The sequence below is a fragment of the Anser brachyrhynchus genome (assembly GCF_964034855.1).
Source record: "Anser brachyrhynchus genome assembly, chromosome: 25".
In the NCBI taxonomy this organism is placed as follows: Eukaryota; Metazoa; Chordata; class Aves; order Anseriformes; family Anatidae; genus Anser; species Anser brachyrhynchus.
In genome coordinates this window covers 2,956,581-2,976,102 of record NC_137718.1, presented here as the reverse complement: position 1 = coordinate 2,976,102, position 19,522 = coordinate 2,956,581, and the positions used below count along the sequence as shown (strand labels likewise).

Here is a 19,522-nt window from a genome sequence, read left to right as displayed (position 1 = left end):
GACCTTTTCTGTTTGCACGAGCTGTAGGTGGGGCCGGGAGGCCTTACCGCAATGCCTCCGTGCCTGCTTCCTCAGGTGAGAATTGTCACCAGAATATGCAGAGGCCCACAGCAAGCCGAAGCCATTGAGGTGAGGTTGCCAATGATTACCTGGGTGGCCTTGGGCACATTTCTTTGTCATTCAGCACCTCTGATTTCCCCATCCCTGAAAGCAGGGGTAATAATACTTACCTGCCTCTCCGGTGCTGGAGGATTAATTAGTTACTGTCTGAAAAGCCTTTTGAAGATGCAAGGCTGTCCATAAATATGCAGAGTTATTCCTACAGGTGGGGCGGGGGCAGGACTGAGGCGTGGTGTCACAGTGCTGCGGAGATCATAAATCCGGGAAAAGGAGGAATCTGTAAAATTGTTTCCCCCTGTGCAGGGACTTCGTGATAAGAAGTCCGAGCAGCAGCAGCCCGGCAATCAGGCCGGGCACTGGGTTTGGTTTACATGTACACACTGTTCTTCACAGCCTGTTGTTCACGGGCAGGAGTCCACAAACAGCCCAAACAGAGTTGGGAGGTCTGAGTCTCCTCTACTTTCCTGCAGAAAGATCGCTAGGGCAAGAGAAAACACGCTATGAGAAAAGACACAGGCAGGCAGCCAGTGAAGGGTGCTTGTCCTGGGCATCTGGGGGTGCCGTGCTTGCGTTCATGATGATTGCAAAGGTTTCTTGCCAGCTCTGACGGGTCGTGAGCCACCAGAACTTATATCATGTTTGTCTGGTCACAAAAAGAATGAGATGCTTCTGTCTGCAGACAAATTATAGTAGCACAGAGCATGGCATTCCCACGTGCAACTGTAGAAAATATTTCTCTTTAACTTTAGGAGCTGGTGAAATATCCAGCAATACGTTATATCCCCAAAGGATAATGAGAGGAAAGATAAGAGGAAAGCAAGACCACAGTCAGAAAGCTGTGCCTGGTTAGCAAGCCTTTAAACTATAGGAAAGCAAATAGGAGTTTTGATCTCCTCCGCAGAAATTCCAGGCCTGGTCACCACCAGCATGGTTTGGCAGGGCTGCTTTTTTTCGCCATGCCTTGGCCAGAGGACCCGGAGGGTTTGTGCTTGCTGTAATTCCCTGCGACCCGGCACCTCCCCTGCTGATAGAAGAGGTTTGGTTCGAGTCAGGACAGAGGGAACCGGGGACGAGGCTGGTGGGGGCAGCCAAAATGGGGCTGCCAGCCACTAACCCCTGTGCTGGAGTCACACCTGAGTCAGCAGAGTTTCGGCTTTGTCGCGTTCCCATTGTGGAGGCGAGTGAGTCACCAGCGGGGCCGGGTTTCCTGCTCTGAGCTGGCAGCCCGGGGAGGGAAGGATTTCGTGCTCTCTCCTTCTGTGCCGTCAAGTTTATTTTCGTTTTTTTATTGAATCTCTTCAGACTCAAGTTCCTCCATTTCGGAAATGAGACTCTCTATGGGTTGCTATCTTGATCCCCTCTTCATAGCTCTTCATTAAATCCCTCCTCCTCGGCACCTGGAGAGCTCTAATAGGGAGAATATTTAGCCTCGGACCAGGGCTCTTTGAGCAACATCCAAGGTACTGCAGAAAACCAAGGAAGAGGCAAGGCAGAGAAAATACTCATGCACATTTTAGGGGCTCAGTCCATCACGATAAGGTCTCAGTACCTTCAGTCTCAGCTGAACTGGCTTTCCCCTACTCAGGGCTTCAGCTTCTCTCCCCTCCTCTGTACTCACTTTTCCAGCTGTGCCATTCTTTTCTGCCCTTGCTCCCCCCCAAGCTCCAAGTAGACATTGTCTCTGAATCTGGTCCCCTTTCTCAGGCCATCAGATATGCCCAGGCTCAATTTTCCCTCTTGCTTACGCGTCAGAGTTGGTAAGCAAGACGAGCTCAGGTTATACCTTGCTGACAGACAAGGGATGACTCTTGGGACAAAGGTCTTTGAGGTGTTGCTCTTTGCCCACCCTTGCCTCTGCCTGCCCCCCCGCCTGCTTTTCCTGGCACCGATTTGTGACCGTGGACACATCCACCAGTGCCCTTCCAGAGGAAGGGGTGGGAAGAGGAAAGTGAGGTGATGATGGTGGAGAGACACAGGAGGGGTGGGAAAATTCGTAAGGCTCAAACAGAGAGAGGACAAGTCAAGGAAATGAGCCTTGTGGACCAGCTTGAGAGGCTCCTCGGTAATGGGGACAGGTCGGGGGCAGAAGGGAGATGCGCCTTAGCTGGGAGGTGTCCCACGAGGCCGCGAGGGGAGAAGAAGGACCAGACAGGTATGAGCAAGAGCGCACGGTGGGAAAAGAGCTGAGGAAGGAGCTGGAGCGGAGTCCAGCCCCGAAAAGCCCGGAGGGACGGGCTGCGCGGCCGGGAGCTGGTGCACGCCAGGCAGCGGCGAGGGGCAGCGGCTCTGCGCTGCTCAGGTGTGTGGGAACCGGCGGCTCCGCCGAGGGATTAGCTGACGTGCTGGCGAGGCGGGGCGGGCGGCAGGGGCTGGCTCCTCCATCGTGACTGAGGAGCCTTTGTGCTTTGTTGCTGAGCATGGGATTTGGCGGCTTTATTGCAGGAAGGCCTTTCCCAGCGCTGCGTCAGCACTTCCAGCCAGAGCCCTGCTCTGCCAGCCTCCCTGCTGCTGCCACGGGGCATGTTCCCCTCCCCTGGTCTCGGGGGCGAAGCAAAGCAGCTGTGTGAAAGTCGGGGAAGGTACGGCAAGGAGCGAAAGCCGGGAGCAAAGCAGGCATGGTTGTTGCCTTCCCACTCCTCCGGGTTGCAGCCCTGGTGGAGAAGTGGGAGGCCGGCTGCAGCTGGGGCTGTTTGCAAGGGGGAAGCACAGGCAGCAGGAACTGGGAGCCGAGGCTGGGGTGCATCCCCGCTCCTCGCCGCTGTTTGATCTGTTTGGTCTCACCCCGGCGCCTGCTTTTCTTTCATCTCTCTGTGTGGAGAACACCCAGGACAAGCGTGGCTTTGGTCTTGGTTGGGGCCTTTGTGAAGGCTCGATGACTAGGCTTCCCAAACCGTAACGGAGAACGCGGGGAGCATCAGCGGATCAGACCCCCTGGGAAAGATCTTTCATTCAAGGGGATCCCGAGGCTGCTTCGTGCTCTCGTTATCCAAAGAGGAAATGCTGCATGGGCAGCAGAAGGCAACCCTGCTTTATCCCAAAGGCATCTCCACTGTCCCGTCCCAGCAGACAGTCGGTGAAGGGCTGATGAGAGCTCACCCAGTGTGAGCCACCGACTGGCCTCAAACACCGCTGCTGTCGCTGCTGTGCGCTGGCTCTGGACGTGAACCAGTGACCCAGAGTGCAAGGCCCCGCATCTCTCATTTGCAAGCCAGCACCGAGCCTGTTCCTTTTTTTTTTTCCTTCTTTTTTATTTTTATTTTTATTTTTATTTTCGCGAGGTACTTGGGTGAGAGCCAGATGGGCCATTGTGCACGCTGCCATCTCCTGTCAGCTCCCATAAAGCTCCCGGCTCACGGCTGGGGGCAGGGACGCTCGGGTTTGCAGTTCCTCTCGGTGTGCCCCTACCCGGTCACCCTTATTTCAGGCCTTTCACCTGCAGCCAGCCCACCCGGAGCTGCAATCTTCCCACATCTCCTTTCCGAGGCCCCGTGCCGTTGTGCTGGGCAGGCAGCCTTCCCCTCCTAGCCCCTTTGGTGTCTGGGATCCGCACGTAAGAGGGGGCTGAGCTGGATCGGTGTGGGCTGGAGACCTGCAGGGGAGGTGTGCTGCTGCGGGAAGTGCAGCAGGGAGACCTCTCGTGCTTTGCAATGAGCTGCAAGCCATCGACAAAGCGGGCAAGGCGAGCTCTGTCCTCTTCTGGAAGAGCAGCAGGGTACTGAGTACACCTGGCAATCCATACCAGGTCTCCCTGGCAAGAAGGAAGGTTTTTAACCCCAACATCCTGGCCCAGCGCCAGCTCAAGCCTTTGCTTCCTGCCACCTGAAATTCCCCTGCTGGGGTTTAGGATCTTTCTTTCCCATTTCCCACCCTGCCTAACGCACCTGTGGCGTTCCTTTGGGCTGTTGGGTGCTGGGTGTATGCTGCCCTGTATGCTGCATCTCAGACCTTGATCTCCGCTTAAAAACAGGGAGGACTTGAAATAGGAATTCAGAAATATCAGGAGAAAAAAATAAATAAATCATTACCAACAGCTGGAAAGTTCTGAGTTCCTGTTTCATCCCACTTGTACCATCATGAGGAGCTTGTGGACATCTCCTTGAAGTGTCTCTGAGGTGTGCGAGCCCCTGTTTAGGGCAGCATCCCTCACACCAAGGTGCAGGGCAAGGGGCCAGCTCGAAGCCAGGTGCTTGCTGCAGGGTCTTTTGTAGGTGGCAGCATGAGGCATCGTCTTGTCCTTCTGGGAGGTCCAGCCGCTGTGACCTTCTCCACATCCCCTTCAGTTCTAAGTGACGCAAAGCCTATTAGGACTGATCCTCTGACATTTGCATCAGCCGTGATATTGCCACACCAAAGGGCGGCTCATCACACCGCTGCCAAGGGCAGTTTCAGTGCCCTCGGGGTGAGATGAGTATCAGGGAACAGGAGAGCGAGAAATCAGCGAGAGGCTCAGCGGAGGCAAGGTTGTGCAAAGCAGAGTGGAGTTCACATGGTGCTTAACAAAGAGGCATTGATTGGAGGCTGGCTGTTGTGACAGAGCTCACTAATGCCTGGAGATCAGTTCCAGAGCTTTCTATACGAGGGAGCAAGAACCAGGTCTTGCAAGTGTGGGAGCATCCACGTAACAGCACCTCCTGGGCTCTTCGGAGAAAGGTTTCAAGGTTCAGGAGCCACCAGCTGCCTTGGCTGAGTCAGCCGCCCCTGCTGCATGGTGGCGTTACGTGCAGCTGGGCGGAGGGGAGGAGGAGATGGATAATGCCCCGATGGCAGCTAGTGGCCTCGAAACCTTTGTGTCCTGGGCAGGCTGAGTGCTTATTGATCATGGCAGGACTCCACTGGCACCTTTCACATGGCTTTTCTCCCGCTTTTCTCCTCTCTCTGCCTCTTGGCCTTTGCATCGCACTTAGTACCAGGCAGCAGCTGGGCGCTGGTCCCCTCTCGGCGCTGAAAGGCACTGCTGAATTCTGCAAAGCCCCAAGGGTCAGCAGGTTCCTTGTTTCTTTCTCAGGATCCAACCACCGAAGGGAACACCACCACCTCACGCAGGGTGCCCAGACCTTCGCTCCCAGCCCCTTGCCTGTGCCGGAGGGCACCCGAGCTCTGCACAGAGCCCCCAAGGCCTTGCATGACCCAGTGAATATCTGGGCTTGGGATCGTGGGGAAAGGCAGCAACGCAAACCACTTCAGAAGCCAGGGTGGAGGAGTAGGATCCCAGAGGTCCCCACTAATGAGGTCTTGGCACCAACATGTCTTTGGCGCTCAGCTGGGCCTTTTTTACTGCTTTTGGCCCTTAAAAACAAAACAAAATGAAACAAAAAAAAAATCAACACACCACCAAAAAACTAATGAGTAAATTGCAGCTCGGCAAGCTTCAACCTATACAGCTCATCCTTCCTTGTGTGCCGGCTGCCCCTGGGAGGTGTCGGAGTGGATCGGTGGGCACCAGGAGATCTGGCATAGGAATGGCAGGATGTATCCCAAGCCTTTTCTCTGCCACGTCGACCACACACATCATTCAGCAGAGAAGCAAGGCGAAGAACCCCAGCACTGCACATGCACACACACATCCTGCTTAATATGCTTGGGCCTCTCCAGGGGCTGATTAGGGATTTTAGTTTCTCCTCCTCTCCCTGGCTCGCACACTCGGTGCCATCAATAATCTATGCGTTCACCCTGATGAATTATTGAGTGCGTAACGGGGCGAGGACCCGCCGTCCCGGCTCAGTCACCTTGCAAACGAATGCTCCCAGGAGCATGACAGCGCCCGGTTTGCCCTCTGGCTTCTGATTTAGGATGGGGAGCATGGGAAGCGGCTCCAGCACCTTGCAAAACCCCTTTCCTCCGTCTGTTCCCGTTCCTCACCGTCCCTGTTGGGGTGTGGGTGTTATTGCTGCGGTGCGGAGCAGAGCAATGGGTGCCTTATTTCCCCTGACGGGAGGTTTGGAGGAGCAGCACACGAGGAGTTTACCCCGTCTTGCAAAAGAGCCGTGAGTTATTCAGTCACCTGGAAAGGAAACGCGATTTCCGCACGGTGTTTGTGTTCTTTTTTTTTTTTGTTTGTTATTTCTTCGCTGCTTTTTTTTTTTCCCTTTTCCCCTGAAGCCTCTAGAAAGTTTGGAATGTGTTTTTGTTAAAGCTGCTGCGTGTAGGGGCCTGAATCGTGGCGTTGGCAGCGCTGCGCCCTTGGCAGGCAGTCTGCAGCTGGCACCGGCTTTTTCCCCGGCCGAAAGTCTGACACTTTGCACCTGGGACGCGGAGGGTTCAGCAGCACCGTTCTGGCTGAGGGTCGTCAGCCCTAAAGTTTGCTTTTTCCCCAGTTTGTGTCCCAGTACAGTCTGTGCCGACGTGTGGATCCCATGGCAGGAGCAGGGCGAAAGGGGGAGGTCAGAACCGGGAGCTCCTCACCCAAGGTCAAGGAGAACCGCTGGCTTTGTGAAAAGGCCCTTGGTTAATTAGCAGAGAAATCATGGCACAAACGAGAGCGCGGTAACGATGAGCGAGGGGTTGGGTTGACCCCTCTTGTGCTACACACTCACCTCTGCCAGCCTGGCTGACAGTATATGTTAAGGGGCACACCGCTGGTGGCCATCCCCTTGGCCTCAAGCCTGGCACAGCCTCCTGCATGCCGTGTCCCTTGTCCACTTCAGGGAGCCCACACGGCCCTGCAAAGCACCTCCGAGCAGGGCCCGGTGGCTTCCCCATCCTTCTGCGGCGTCCAGCCGGGCTCCGGTGTTTGTGGCACCGCGAGGCCACCACCGACACGGCCTCTTGGAGTGGGGTTTCGAAAACGTGGCTCAGAGCGAGCAGCTGGGGCCTGTGGGGGGTCAGGGAGCTTGTGTGGGAGTGGGGCCAGCAGCACCAGCGCCCCAGCCCCAGGCAGGCCCCGCTCGGGGGCCCCGGCCCTAAAAGAGGTGGGGACCGGCGCTGATGAATCCGCTCCGCTCCAGCGCTGGGAGGAGGAGGGCGTGCTGAGCGCACCGCAGCGCCGGGCGCAGGTTGTTCCCAGGGCCTGTGCTACGTGATTGCTTTTGCTCTGCGGCAAGCTCCCACACGCCTCGCCAGGCGCGGAGGGCTTCAGAGCCGGGCCGCTTGGCAGAGCTGCGGCTCAGCTCCGCAGGTGTGGGCAACTCGGCGAGAGGCCCTCTCACCTCCGGGGGGAGAAGGAGCAGCTTATGCCGCAAAGCCAGGCGGAGACTTTTAGCTGTTCTTTCCCCGGATCCCAGCACAGCGTACCCAAACCCAGGCCTGCTCTGCACCCGCTGCCCCCATTTCATCGGGAGGCCGTTGCGGGCCGAGTGTCCCATGGGGTGCAGGTTGGGCTGGTGTCAGAAAGGTTTTATGGTGTCTTAATGCTTGGACATCCTCCTGGAGGCCTGACCCTAAGATGGCACGGAGATAGCTGGTCCAGCTGTGACTCCATTGGAGCAGGAACATCCCTTCCCTCTGGTTTCTGGTGGGACACACATCACAAAATGGCCCCGGCTGTGCTGGCAGGGGATCGTACAGCCCTGGCAGCTCCCCTGACATCTCCGAGGACTCACTGGCTTCACTCATGCAGGCACATGAGGGCACCAGTGCTTTGCTGTGGCTGTACGCCGCGCCGAAAAAAAACATTCCTCAGCACCCAGCCGGCGTGGTAGGGTGTGGGGCCAACTGGCGCTTGACTCAGGAAGGGGGCAAGTTCACACAAAGCTCCAGAGACTGAGTTTCGGGCTTAATTGCTGCTGACTGTGGTCAGCTGCTGGCGTCTCATGGCCGGGCTGGGTTGTTGAGGCTTGTCCTCGGGGTCACGGGCTCGGCGTGAAGGAGAAGGGGAGAGAGGAGAGGCCGAGGTGGGAGGTGGGGGCTGAGATCGGGCCGAGCAGGCGTGGAGGGGGCGGCACGGCGGGGAGGGAGGTAAAAGTGGTGTTTGTGGGCGAGATGAGGTGCGTCTGGCTGCGTGGGAAGCCGCAGGAAGGAGCCACTCGAGGCCACGTTTGCGTGGGGACGGCACGGGGAGCAGTGCTGGGGGCTGGGACCGGGGGAGTTCACGCTGCCCTAGCACTCGGGGAGCCCTCTGGTCCCCTGCAAGAACATTGTTGGGGTGACTCCAGAAATGCTCCGTCCCCTCAGCTGGAAGATGCTGTCCTGTTTCTCCTGCTATCCGTTTTTCCCCTTTCCCCAGTCTTTCTTTCATTACCCTTTCATGTTCCTCCCTCTTTGTACATCTCTCTTTTCTTCTTACCCCTTTCTTCCCTTTCCCCTCTGTCTCCCAGAATACATCCCATTCCAGATTGTGCCAGGAGTGAGCAGAACCCGCTTTTCTTGTTCTCACCACCTCACTTCTCCATTGTATTTCTCATATAAATACCGGCTGTATAATTACCAGCACATTATCTCTAAACATACAGATTAGGGAAAGACACGGTGGCAGCCAAAGATGAATTTCGGGGTCAGTCTGGTGGGAGACATTTTTCTCCATCTGGCAGGAGAGGAATCGAATGAGACAGAAAAGCAGTTGTGAGCACCAGCCACCACTTCTCCCAAGCACCTTTCATCTCCCCTCTGCAGAATTAAGATGGAAGACTCCTAAACGCAGTCATTTCTGGGGTTAAAAAAAAAAAGGCCACAGAAAATATCCGGATCGTGCAGATAGATCATGCAAGGTGTATGGGCGCCGCCGTAAATCTGCTCTTCTCCGGGAGCTGTTGCTACTCTGAAATCCAGGCCTCGGTCTTTGCAGCTCATTTAATTACTGGTGCACTTCCAATAGGATTAAATGGATGCCTGAGTGTGTGTTAGCATATGTTAGTACATGCTGTGCTGATAAATATCTGCGCCTTCGTATGCCTACAGACACACAAGTTCTGTGTAACTTGCAATAACTGATGCAGAGCCTTCCAAGGTTGAAGACAAAAGGAAGGGAAGTTATTCCTGATCCAACCTCATGCCTTTTGGTGATCCCGAACCCCAGGGAGGCTGCAGAGCGCTGGGGCTGGTTGTGGTGGAGGCAGAGCACCAGTGGTGGGGCAGGAGGTGCTTACGAACGGGAACGGAGCTGCAGGAGCTGCAGGTGGAGGCAGGTTGTTACTGACAGCCTGTAGCCATAGCCTGCTCTTGGATCGGCCGTGACAAGAAGAAGCGAGCGAATAAATAAAGGAGTTCACGGGCCCAGTGTCCACGAGCTGTTCTTTTGTTCTCATTGCCCGAGAAGCACGTGTATATTCACGTCTTTCCGTGTCGTTGCAGGGCTGCAAGCTCAGACTGTCTTAGTCAATGACACAGTCTCGGGGTTTATCGGGACGGACGTGGTCCTGCACTGCAGCTTCACCAACCCGCTCCCCAATGTGAAGATCACGCAGGTCACTTGGCAGAAAGCCACCAACGGCACCAAGCAGAATGTGGCCATCTACAACCCGGCCATGGGGGTCTCCATCCTCTCACCCTACAAAGAGCGGGTGACTTTCCGCAACCCGTCCTTCAAAGACGGCACCATTCAGCTCTCCCGGCTGGAGCTGGAGGATGAGGGGGTGTACATCTGCGAGTTCGCCACCTTCCCCACAGGCAACCGGGAAAGTCAGCTGAACCTCACTGTGCTGGGTAAGAGACCGGACAGGCTTTGGGGTGTGAACTGTTTTCTCCAGTCAAACATGCCTAGGGGGACCTGAGGCTCCCTTCCTGGGGACTCGGGGAGAAGGCGAATCCTGGGTGTCAGTGTTACCTATGGTGCTCTGTCAAGGTGACTGTGAAAAGGTGAAGGGCTGGGAACGCAGGGCAGGTGGTTCACTGAGCTGTCTCGGGAACGACTCCTCCTTCCAGGCCTCAGCTCCCCTGTCACTTACCGCAGGCACAATACGAGTGACCTGTTCCCCAGGGGAGTGGCGAGTTAACGCACCTGTGCCTGTCAAAGGAACAGGGAGAAAAGACAACAGAGAGGCCCTGAGCACAAGCAGAGCTCAGAGTTATGAGTGAAGAGACCCCACCCAAGGTCTACATGATTCATTTGCTCTCCAATTTGGGTTTCTTGTACAAACACGGGGCTGAAAACCTATGGCAGGAAAGGACCAACCTCCATCATGTACCTGTGCATCTAGGGCACCTCCACCAGTCTTTCCCTGCTAGCAGTTTGCAGCAGTTCTGGATTCCCGACAGGGTCTGTCACAGGCTCAGTGGTGCTAGATGTCTCTTGGGTTGTAGCAGAGAAGGTAGTGTTGCTTTTCTAACCATCCTTTCGTACCCTTATCTCCTCCTCCTCCTCCTCCTCCTTTGCACTTCCTTGCAGCCAAGCCCACGAATCGGATGGAGGGCACCACGCGGCCCCTCATCGCCAAGGCTGGCAGGACAGAGAAGATCCTGGTAGCCACTTGCACCTCCTCGAACGGGAAGCCCCCCAGCACCGTCACCTGGGACACCAAGCTCAAAGGGGAAGCGGAGTTCCAGGAGATCCGGAACAGCAACGGCACCATCACGGTGATCAGCCGGTACCGCCTGGTGCCGAGCCGGGAAGCCCACCGGCAGCAGCTCATGTGCGTGGTCAACTACCAGCTGGAGCGCTTCACCGACAGCATGACCCTCAACGTGCAGTGTAAGTGAGCAGGGGCAGGGCCGGGGAGCAGCTACCCAGCATTGGTGCATGGGGTGGGTGATAAAACCTGGCCAAAGAGGGGTTTTCTGAAGGGATGGTGCTGGGCTGGTGGAGGGGCGGGAGTGGGGGCTGCCTTCTTGTTCTGGAGGGTGAAGATTGAAGTGATCCCTTGGAATAATGATGTTTTCCCTTTCTCCTACCTTCTTTCCCTCACTGCCTCTGCCATGTCCCTTTGTTCCTCCCTTTTTCTCTCTCCTTCATTCCCCCTCCCTCTGCTTGCCCCCTTTTCCTGCTTCCTCCCCTTCCCTCTCCGTAACTCTTCCCTCTGCTTTCCCGTCCTGCTTTCCCCACCTTTTCTGCCCCGCTGCAGATGAGCCAGAAGTCACTATCGAGGGGTTCGATGGCAACTGGTTTCTCAATCGGAAGGATGTAAAGCTGATCTGCAAGTCTGACGCCAACCCCCCCACTCACACCTATGAGTGGAAGCTGTAAGTACCCGCAGCGCTCCTGCCCTCCCCAGATGTCACCTTCCAACAGGGACAAGGAGTCTCTGCAGGGGGCTCAGCCACCCCTGCTCCGCCAGCTCCCTGTCCCCTTGCTGTCACGGTGCCACTCCGAGGTGAAATGCACCCCAGGGAGAGGAGGGATGGATGCTTGCAGTCGCTGGGGCTGCGCCCCTGCAGAAAGCCGGGAGCTGGTTCTGGTTTCCTGGCGTATTTCTGCCAGCAGGGACTGGGTTTTAGCTGAGCCACCCCCGTGGGACAGGCAGACCTCGTCCCCTGCCTTCCAGCCGGGTCTTCCCCAGCATCTTCCAGTTCAGAGGTGGGAGGAAGGGCAGTGGTGAGGATCCTGACCCCCTGCCTCTGGGCTGGGCTGGAGGTTGCTCAGCACCCAGCATAACCTCCTACTACCATAACCTCCCAGTGCCCCTGCATATATTTTTGCTCCACTGCAATAATATTCTGCACCGGTGACATGTGAGGCGTCTGAGATGGGGCACAGCACCACTGAGTGCTTCAGTAGCAGTGAAAAAAAAAAAAAAAGGGATTTCCCTTCCTTAAAGGGGCACAAATAGCACAAAGTTCGTCTGCATGTGAAAAAAAAAAAACTTTCCCTGGAACCAGCCCTGGCTGTGAGCAGGAGCTCCCCTTTGGAGCGCTCATCCCCACGCATCTGACATTAAACAGAAGTAATTCCTCGTCCTCCGGGGCTCCAGCTCTTGGCTGAACACACCGAAGGGACTGAGCAGCGAGCGGGGGATGCCCGGGGAGCCGGGTGGGAATTGATGGAACCTGAGGTGGTTCTCCCTCCCTCTCTTCCTTTTCTATAAGCACTTATGTAGCTTTAAAAAAAAAAAGAAAGATAAAATGGATCCTTTCTTCTTTTCATCTGGCATTTGTCATCAGGAAAGAGGCTCTCAAAATGGCTTTGCAAGGAGCTAGGCATATTCTCTCTCATTTTGCTTCCAGATCAAACTGCTCACAATGCAAGTCTGAAGAGGATTGTTTTTCTTGCCTTTTTTTCTACTTCTCATCCCCAGCTCTCTCTGGTGGTTCTTCTAGCTTGATTTAAACTCCAAGGGGTCTCTCCGGGTTCCTCTCAGCATTGCCAGGCAGGCGTTGGAGGCAGAGATGCCCCTTGTGGCACCCGGGGCAGAGGAGATGCCGGCTCCGGCTCTGTGTGCAGCGGGGCTGGAGAACTGAGCTGAAGCGAGCCCTGCGGGATGGAGCCGGGGACAGGAGGCAGGTTTTCTCTCAGCTTTTGGGCAAGTCATCCCTTTGTTCTGCTCTTCCATGCAAGGCTGAGCTCTTGCTGGGCTCCTGAGCACCAGGCTCTCCGCGGCAGGAGCTCACAGCCAGTGGCACGAGCATCTCCAGCTCCTGCCCCGCAGCCATGCTGAGGGCAGGCTGAGAGCAGAAGCACGGGGCAACCCGCTGCCAGATTTCTCAGCCAGGTGATGTTCACGTAGCCCAGGGCAGGAAAAAGGGTTAGCTACCGACTGGGCTCAAGCACAACAGGGGATGCAGGTGTCAGGGCTGAGCACGGCACAGCATCACCGGCGCTGGCGCTTCGTTTCCACACCTGGTTGGCACGCTGGGGGGAATAAATTCAGCTCTGGCAGAAATAATTCTTGGCAACTTCGCATTTCCGAGCCAAGCACTGAGTTGGTTCCTCTGTGCTTGTGGGGTTGATGATTTATTTTTTTTAACACTGGAAAGAAAGGTTTTCCGGTGAATTCTCCGTGAGCTGTGCGTGTGTCCATTTGTCTGTCTTTAACCTGCTGTCCTGGTGAGGGTTTCTTGATGTACAGCTAAGAGGCAGAGGGAGCATCGATACTCGGCTTTGAGGAGGACCTGTGGGGAGAAGAAGGGAGAGAGGGAGAGCACGGAATTAAAGAGTACAGGTTTCTAAGCCCAACGGCACTTCGATCCAATTTCCCAGCCGCTCCCTTCGGCACACTTGTTGGGTCAGTTAGGACGGAAAATAGGATTATTGACCTGAAAGAGGCTGCAAAGGAAAGGTGGAGTGCAGCTGAAGGTAAGGAGTGGGGAGGCAGGAGACAAGGAAAGTAGAGGGTGAGAGCGAGCAAGGCTGGCCCTGCTTCCTCTCCTCTAGTTTCCCGGTGAGGAGCTGACAGAAGCAGCCCCAGCCTCCCTTAGCACCCCACAGCAGCTTCCAGGTGTGCCTTGTCTTTGTAAATTCAGAACTGTAATTCACCTCCAGGCGGAGGACCAACATTAGGCTGCTCTGCTCCTCCATCAGCATCCCTGGCTCGATGCGGCTGGGGAGGAATGCCCCTTTTTCTGACTCAGATGTTTGCTCTACGTATGTGCCCGGGTGTATATATAGACATGCAAAATTTGCCCGTGTGCATTTAGGCACTTCTTTGCAAATATAATTATACCCCATTATTGGCTTTTGTTTCTTACAAATTGCTGACAATATGTGCACATTTTTGTTGGGAGGAGGGGAAAGAATTACTTGAGTAATTTTTAATTGCCTAAGAGAAGTAATTACTTTACTTTGCTTCAGTAATTAAGAATAACCAGGCCATGTGTGTCGGTTCCTAACACACAGGCTTTTTTATTTTTATCTGCCTTTGTTCATTTATTCTGTGTACCTCTAGACTTAGCTTTGCATGATTCCAGCTTCACACTTCTCTGACTCTGCTGACACGGGCAGGCCAGAGATGGCAGGGCTGTAAATTAGCACCACTTTACTCGAGCTGCAGTTACAATTAACACCGGCTGATCAGCCAGGAGTTACACGGGCAGGAAATTGGAGTAAAGCAGGGTTAGGTTGGTGTCCCATTCCCGTATTTTCCATCAAACGGAAAGTTAAGGCTGGAGAAACACCCTGAAGATGAGGCTGGTAGGGGTGAGCTAGCTGGAACAAACCCATCAGCTGGCTGTTTTACACCATGCTTGCACCTGCACGGGGATTGTGCTGGGAAATGAAGCACTTTAAGGCTCCCAGCCTGTGTTCTGGACAGGGAGAACACGGACTAAAAGCGCTCCACATCCCATTAGCCAAACCCAAGGGGCTAGATGTGACCCAAATATTGCCAGTCTCCCTTGAAATCACCGAGAACAAAAGATCCGTGCAAAGAGGCAATCCTCATCACGCAAAGGATTTAGCCAGAGACACCCCAGGCTTTTCCCCGTAACGCTTCAGCCCGAGGGTTTGGTTTCAAGCCTGACTACGTGGCCATGGACGGGTGTTTTCCAGCCAGCACCACCAGGATCTGGACCTGCCCAAGGGCAGGAGCAGAAGCAGCATGTCAGCATCACCCCTGCAGGGCTTCTTCGCCCTCCCGAGCACCACCTCCGGGCTCTGCCACGCTCTTTCTCTCCCCTAGGCCAAACGGGACGCTGCCCGGGAGCGTGGAAATCCAGAACAACACCATCTACTTCAAAGGGCCCGTCTCCTACAGCGTGGCTGGCACCTACATCTGCGAGGCCTCCAACGCCATCGGGACCCGGTCGGGCTTGGTGGAAGTCAATGTCACAGGTAGGAAAGCACTCGGCGTGCTCTGAAAGAGGAGGAGGAGGTGGGGAGAGGAGGTGGGTGCGAGCTGCTGACCTCTACCAGCCAGCGATGGCTTCTTTGTGTCTGTCTGAACCCCTGGTGTCCCCAGGGGGGGGAGAGTCGCGGTGCAAAGGCAGCAGGGGGTCTCTGCTTTCTCCTGGGTTTGTTTGGATTTTTTCTCCTTTCCTCTCGTCGTCTTTTCCTTTTTACACCAAGACGCGCTCGGTCTCGTTCCCCTCGTCTTCTTCTCTGCTTTGGGCTCGGATGGCTCATTGGACGTGTTAAGAGCTAAGACGTGTCAGGGAAGTGTTTGCTGGAAGGTGGAAGGAGTGGGATGAGGACAGAGGCTGCCACCGAAGCAGTAAAGCGTGAGATGGGCGAGTCATTTGTTCGGGTGTGCGGCGTTTCTGACGGCAGAGAGCTCGGGTCAGTTCTTAATTGTGCTCCTCCTCTGTCCGTGCCAGGAGCAGCACCCCCGGGTGCAGGCAGCGGGATGTGGTGCTGAGCGGGGCCCTGAGGGACAGGGGAAAGGATTTGACAAGCTGCAAATCAACGTGGCCACAGGAAGGGAAAAAAAAAAAGGCACACGGATATGTTGGGTGGAGAAGGTGATGCCCAGAAATGGACAGGGAAGCTCGCCCCGCTCCTTCGGGGTAGGAGCGATGGATGCACTGGGTCAGGAGGTGGCAGCTGGGCAGTGACCCTAAGTTGTTGCACCAGGGAGGCTTGCTGTGGGTAAAGGAGCTCTCAGAGAGGCACAGGAGGGATCAAAGACCTGCCACAGCTGCCCGGGGCACCTGCCTGGTAGCTGGGGTGATGCGCTTGGGCTCCATGGTGGGCTCCTCCGGGTGCCCCCTGTCCCCAGGGGACAACATCCAGGCAGCACAAGCTAGCGGGGCTCACGCTGGGTGCACGGGGGTGCCGGGGCTCCAGAGCTGTGCCCCCCGGGGCTGTGGGTGCACAGGAGGGCTGGGGGGCAGCAGTGGTGAGCACTGAGCCGGTGAAACTGGGGGAACTGGGCGGCTGGCCTCCTGCAACCAGCCGTGACACCGCACCCGGCACCCTCGCCGCTGCCTTCCCCTCGCTGTGACGTGGGGAAAGCGGGCTAATCTTCCTCTATCCGAGCACTCGGAGGTCAATGGATGGGATGTGCTAATTAGATGCTAATTATGAAGTATTTATTTATGATCATTATCACTGTGGCAGGCCTTTAATTCACACCTCCTGTCCTGGATCCGTGCCTGCTGAGTTGTTCCCGGTACATGCTTTTCTCTGGGGGATTTTTTGTTTGCCGGGGGAAGGAACCAGGCTGACAGAGCTCTTTGCTGAGCACGGACGTGGGGCAGCACCCGCCCTGCCCCATCCCAGCCCAAAACCCCCAAAACAAGGGCAAGGTCGTGGCCAAAACCCGTCCAGCTGCTGGAGGTGCCCACCAGAGCGCCGTGTTCCCGGGGCTCTGCAAACTGCCGGCCCCACAGCAGCAGCGCACCTCGGGCACCTGTATGGCCACGGGCTCCTCTGGGGACATGGGGTTTTGGTTCCCCCCCGGGCTTCGGTGGATGCCCCCGTCCTGGTGGTTTTCAGAGGAGAGGCAGCGCATCGTTCTCATGCTCGACTGGAGCAGCACTGGCAAGTGGAGTGGGCACTGGTGGGGTTCCTAGGGAACAACTTTGGGTGGAGGTCTGCCCGTATTCCCAGTTTATTCCCAAAAATCCAAATTGTGGTGCTGAGATTAAGCAAGAGGGACGGAAGGACACACCAGCAGCCCCCGCTAGGAGCAGGGAGCAGCCAGCACGCTAAGCCAGGGCTCCACCGTGTTAAAAAAAATAAAAACCACCACGCTTTTAATAATTCATTGGATCTGAATATGTTTATCCAGCTCTCCCTCAGGACCGATTAGGCCAGTGCTGGGGAGGGCTCAGCCGCCCTCTCTCAGCTATTACAGGTATATTTGTTTGGGTCTTGCAGACAATTTAGGGATTGTCAGCAGACCACGAAACATCTTTCAAGAGATGCATGCCATAAACGGAGTTCAATCTAGTGAGCAGCCAGCCTGGGGAGGAAAAAAAAAAAAGAAAAACACAAAAAACCACAGAAGGTTGGTGCAGAGAAAAACCTGCAGCAGCCGCCCAGCATCCTCCATCCCAGCCCCCGGGAGGAGGAGCAGGGCTGGGTCAGCCCCGATTCGTTTCGGGGGGAGGCGGCTGCACGCTTCTGTTCCAGTTCGAGCGTATTAAAGGGCTTGATAAGTGGAAATTTAATATTTTATTCCTGCAATCTGTTCCTGTAATAGCTTCTCCTGCCTTGCAGGACCTTTGTCAGTCACAGCCAAGCCATGTAGTGTGACATGTAGCTATTTATTACGGGCGGGCGGGTGACAGAATAAAAAGCTGGGGGTACAGACTGCCCGGGGCTGCCCGCGTGCCCTGCGTGCTTGCACACGCGTGTGGCAGCCCTGCACGGAGGGGAGGTCCCATCCGTGTGCACGGCTGCGTGCGACCCCCAAAAGCTGCGCGCCTTTTGTGAGGCTGCCCTGCTGCTCGGCCGCGCGTGAGCGTCGGTGCACGGGCACGTGGGAGCACGCACGTGTTGGTGGGGATGTGCCGGGGCGGGCCTGCTGGTGTGCGGCAGCGTTCATTGCCCTGCGGTACGATTATTGTACGCCCTGGCCCTCGGGCATACCCAGCGGGGGGTGTGCGCGGGTTGGGGGCATCCGTGCGCTCGTGCCGTGGCTTCAGGAGGAGGAGGATGCTCTCAGCGCTTCGCCTCTCCAGCAGGCAGGCTTCAAAGCTGAGAGAGAATCGCAGGGCTGGAGCTGGTGGGTGCCCCCCGGGTCGGCAGGGGACAGGGCTCCACGTGTGTGCGCCCTGCAAGAGCGGTGCAAGGACGGGAGGCTCCATGCTGGCCCGTGCGGGCAGCGCCAGCCTCGCTGTGCCCGTGGGCAGCTCTGGAGCCCTGCCTGCGGGGGGGGGAGAGCTGCAGGAGCTCGCAGCAGGGAGTTATTTACGCACCGCCAGCCAGCCCAGCGCAGCAAGGTCGCAGCAAACAGCCCGTGGGGTTGTGACGGGCTCTGAGCACGAGAAAAAGCGCTCTCTGGGCAGCATCACAGCCCGTCCCCCGGCAGGTGCACCCCAGCCCCGCCAGCACCCAGCACCCAGGGCTGCTCCAGCTAAGAGGACGCAGGGCAGGGGGCTAAGGGCAGCCGGCCGGGGGGGCTCTGCCTGATGCTGACCCTCCAGACGGCGTCTGCTGCACCCCATCTGCTGGCACCCGTGCCAAAGGCCCCCGCGGGAGCGGCGCCTGATCGACAAGCGGTAGGTGACCTGGCGGGGAGATTAAAACCTCAGGCTCGCTCGGCATCTGGCCTGAAAGCCGTCACACTCTGACACGCCAGCGGCAGCTGCTGCGCTGCTGAATTAGTCGCCAGTGGTTTGTTCTCCCCCCCCTCTGCCTCCTCTCCTCCCTGCGCCGCTGCGGCACAAGGAGAGGGGGAGTGCCCTGCTCGGGGACGGGAAGGCAGGACCCCCCCGCAGCAGGAGGTGGGGTGATGAGGAGGAAAAGAGCAGCAACGCCGCCAGGTTCTCCAACCAGCCCTGCCCGGGCTGGGGCAGGCACAGAGGTTTCTTCCTGTCGTGACTCATGAGCAGAACGGGTCAAAGTCCCGGGATAATTTGGCGTGGACACTGCTTGCACGGGACGGGTTGCCGCCAGCAATCTGTCTCCTAAAAATAATAAAATGAAACCACTGCGTTTGCTTGGTGCCACCCGGGAGCTGGGAACCTCTCGGTTTTAGGGCTCCTGCTCCTCCCCAGAGCTGCTGCTCGCCCCTGCCAGCTGCTGCTGCTGCGGGGGGGGCTCTGCGAGGCAGGAGGAAATCCAGAGCCTTCCTCTGGAGGAGCTCCCTGCAGGGAGCAGCTTGGGCTGACACATATCCGAAAGGTGATTTCTCATGGAGTTTGACATTTGCCTCGATGCCTCCGGCTCCAGTGAGAACCTCAGCTGGTGCTGAGCTTCTCCTTGGCCCTTGATTGAAGGGAAGAGGATGGGATTGTGACTTCACGAAGAGACGTGTCCGCAGGAAGCAGCACCTTTTAAAATATCCAAGCAGTGCGATGAGCAGGAGGGCTTTCGAAAGGGCTTTCCTGTATATCATAGAAGAATAATCTGGTGGCTAAAAATACATTTATTTTTTTCTGATCAGGGCCCTTCCTGCCCTTGGGAGCAGGCTCTTGTCCCTGTGGGTTCTCTGATGTCTAATGAGGTTTAGGTGCCACCTCTGCCGGGGATCCCACCTGGGATCTCTCCGAGAGCTGTGCAATTGGGATAATCCTGGCTCCTTCTCCATCAGATAGTACAGAAATTGGCCAGCAGGTTCAAAAAGCCGTAGCTGAGGGACGGATGGGCGGGCGGCGTGATCTGCATAGGTCCCTTTTTGTGCTGGAAACCAGCCGTTAACAGAAAGGAGCGATTTTACCACGTGCATTTCCTGAAGCCACCCTCGTGATGGGGACGGTCGGCTTCGTCCGCGCTGCTACGCCCCTGGGCGCTGCCAGCTCCCGGTTCCCAGCAGCCGGAGAAGCCCCCGAGCCCCCTCCCGGGGGAGGCAGGAGCAGGACAGGGCGATGCTGGTGGGATCAAAGGGAACCGGAGCGAAGCCCCGGGGCCGTCCCCAGCCCTCCAGCTCCCAGCTGCCGCCCCGAGCCGTGCGGGAGCTGGCACGGGGACAGGGAGCTGGGCTGAAAGCAACAGCTGGCAGAGCCGGGCAGCGGGCAGATAGTGTTGCTGCTCTAATTCCTATTCACACAGCGCTCC

General features: G+C 56.7%; 1 protein-coding gene across 3 annotated transcripts in view; it reads left to right on the top strand.

Annotated features, from left to right (window-relative positions):
• The window catches only part of NECTIN1 (nectin cell adhesion molecule 1), an 87,547-nt gene that overhangs the window by 31,755 nt on the left and 36,270 nt on the right, over nucleotides 1-19,522 (top strand). For all 3 annotated transcript variants that reach the window (XM_080567466.1, XM_080567468.1, XM_080567467.1), the window contains exons 2-5: nucleotides 9,346-9,696; nucleotides 10,379-10,681; nucleotides 11,052-11,169; nucleotides 14,541-14,692. In XM_080567466.1, coding sequence (XP_080423592.1) covers nucleotides 9,346-9,696; nucleotides 10,379-10,681; nucleotides 11,052-11,169; nucleotides 14,541-14,692 — 924 coding nt within the window. The remainder of the gene's footprint in view (nucleotides 1-9,345; nucleotides 9,697-10,378; nucleotides 10,682-11,051; nucleotides 11,170-14,540; nucleotides 14,693-19,522) is intronic.